Source organism: Microtus ochrogaster, unplaced genomic scaffold (genome assembly GCF_000317375.1).
Source record: "Microtus ochrogaster isolate Prairie Vole_2 unplaced genomic scaffold, MicOch1.0 UNK43, whole genome shotgun sequence".
Lineage (NCBI taxonomy): Eukaryota > Metazoa > Chordata > Mammalia > Rodentia > Cricetidae > Microtus > Microtus ochrogaster.
The window spans coordinates 1,565,020-1,566,709 of NW_004949141.1; the positions used below are offsets into that span (position 1 = coordinate 1,565,020).

The 1,690-nt window shown below is 47.3% G+C and overlaps 1 protein-coding gene across 1 annotated transcript in view; it reads right to left on the reverse strand.

Moving 5' to 3' along the window:
* Positions 1-1,690, reverse strand: part of Abcc5 (ATP binding cassette subfamily C member 5) — an 88,760-nt gene that overhangs the window by 17,530 nt on the left and 69,540 nt on the right. Inside the window, exon 25 of the mRNA XM_013354392.1 lies at positions 288-477. Coding sequence (XP_013209846.1) covers positions 288-477 — 190 coding nt within the window. The remainder of the gene's footprint in view (positions 1-287; positions 478-1,690) is intronic.

A 1,690-nucleotide genomic window follows, 5' to 3' on the forward strand; every position in this document is an offset into this window, starting at 1 on the left:
GTAACCGGTTCTGGTGCCACCAGTGCTGATCTATGGTAACCTCTCTTCTACTGTCCTTTGCCATGTGCTCCAGGTACTCTGTTCTGAGATATAATGAGAAAGCACTGTGTGCCCAAGAGCAAGGCCAAGAGCAAACTCAGAAAGGTGGTTTCCGAGACGATAAGGACTTGAGTATCAGGGATTTGGTTTGTGAGGATGAAAGCAATCTTTGACATACTGCTATGTGCCGACCAAAGGTTAAATGTGGATGACTTTGAACACTTCTCCAGGACCAGTGCAGTCCTTACCTGACCCCGTGCGCCCCACGATGCCAATCTTTTCCTTGGGCTTGATGGTGAAGGACACTTTCTTAAGGACCAGCGGAAGATTTTCTCGGTATCGCATTTCCGCATTCTCAAAGGTTACTTCTCCCTCCTGGGGCCAGTCTGGGGGAGGAGCCTTGTTCTTGATTCTCGCAGGTGCTTCCAAAGACAGAGTCTGAGGAAAGAGTGGGTGCTTCAGATTCTTGTGGGACAGCAAAGTTTACCAGAGAATAAAAAGAGGGCAAGCATAGCAGCCAAGGCAGTTGCCACCATATATGAAAGAATATGTTGCCAGTAAATGCTCACACCCTAACAACCAAGACAGAGACATGGCACGGAGCCACTAAGCCACGGTCTGCAAGTGGCACAACACTGCCGCAGACTGAGGGAAGACCTAAGGCTGGAACATGAGGCCTTCCCACTCCCCAACACATTTTCATTGAAATTCATTGAATTCCATGAACTGAATACCACTGGCCTGCATTAAAACTGGAGTAAGGTAATTAACATTTATTGAACATATAAATATAATCCAAGAACACAGACTGCACTTCCAGCTTGCCACCCACAGCTGTGTGACCTAAACATGCCAACCACAACAGTATGACCTATGTAGGCCATTTCACCTCTCTGTGTTTTAGGTCCTCATCTTCAAGCGGCACAGAATGGATCTGGCCCTGGCAACCCATTCCTGCTTCCTGTATAATTGTCAGAGCATCAACCCTCTTGTTTTAAAAATTCTCTGGCAAGCACTCTTTGGTTTCACATTGTTAAGGTGAAGAGCACCAAATTAGTATTTGGGGTGTGTGTGTGCTTGTGTGTGTGCGCACGCGCATGTTTGTGTGTGTTGGGGTGGAGAGTGGAATGTGACACGGCAAGCTGGAAAGACTGTGTTGCTGTGTGGTACAGGCATCTGGGTCATATTGTGGCATGGCATCAGGAAGGCAATCTTCAAAAGAATCACTGGTTTGAGCAGTGTCCACTGTCCCACCGCTGTCTATCATCTTGCTCTCTCCAGCCAAGGCCTCACCAAGAGTATTTTACTCTATCCACACATGCTCTCCATAGACCACAACACTGGGCAAAGCACCAGCTAAACATAAAGAACAGCTGTTACCAGATCCATCACATAGCTATCGGAACTTTTTATGAGAACAGTCATTTGTTATGCTTGAGAAATATCTGCTAAAGCTGGGTGGTGGTGGCATACACCTTTAATCCTAGCACCTGGAGGCAAAGGCAGGCAGATCCCTAAGTTCCAGGACAGCCAAGGCTACATAAAGAAAACCTCTGTCTCAATAAATACAGACATAGCTGCTGAAAGCAAGAAAGGGAGGAAGGGAGAGAGGGAAGGGAGAAAGGGAGAGAGAGGGAGAGGGAGAAGGAGG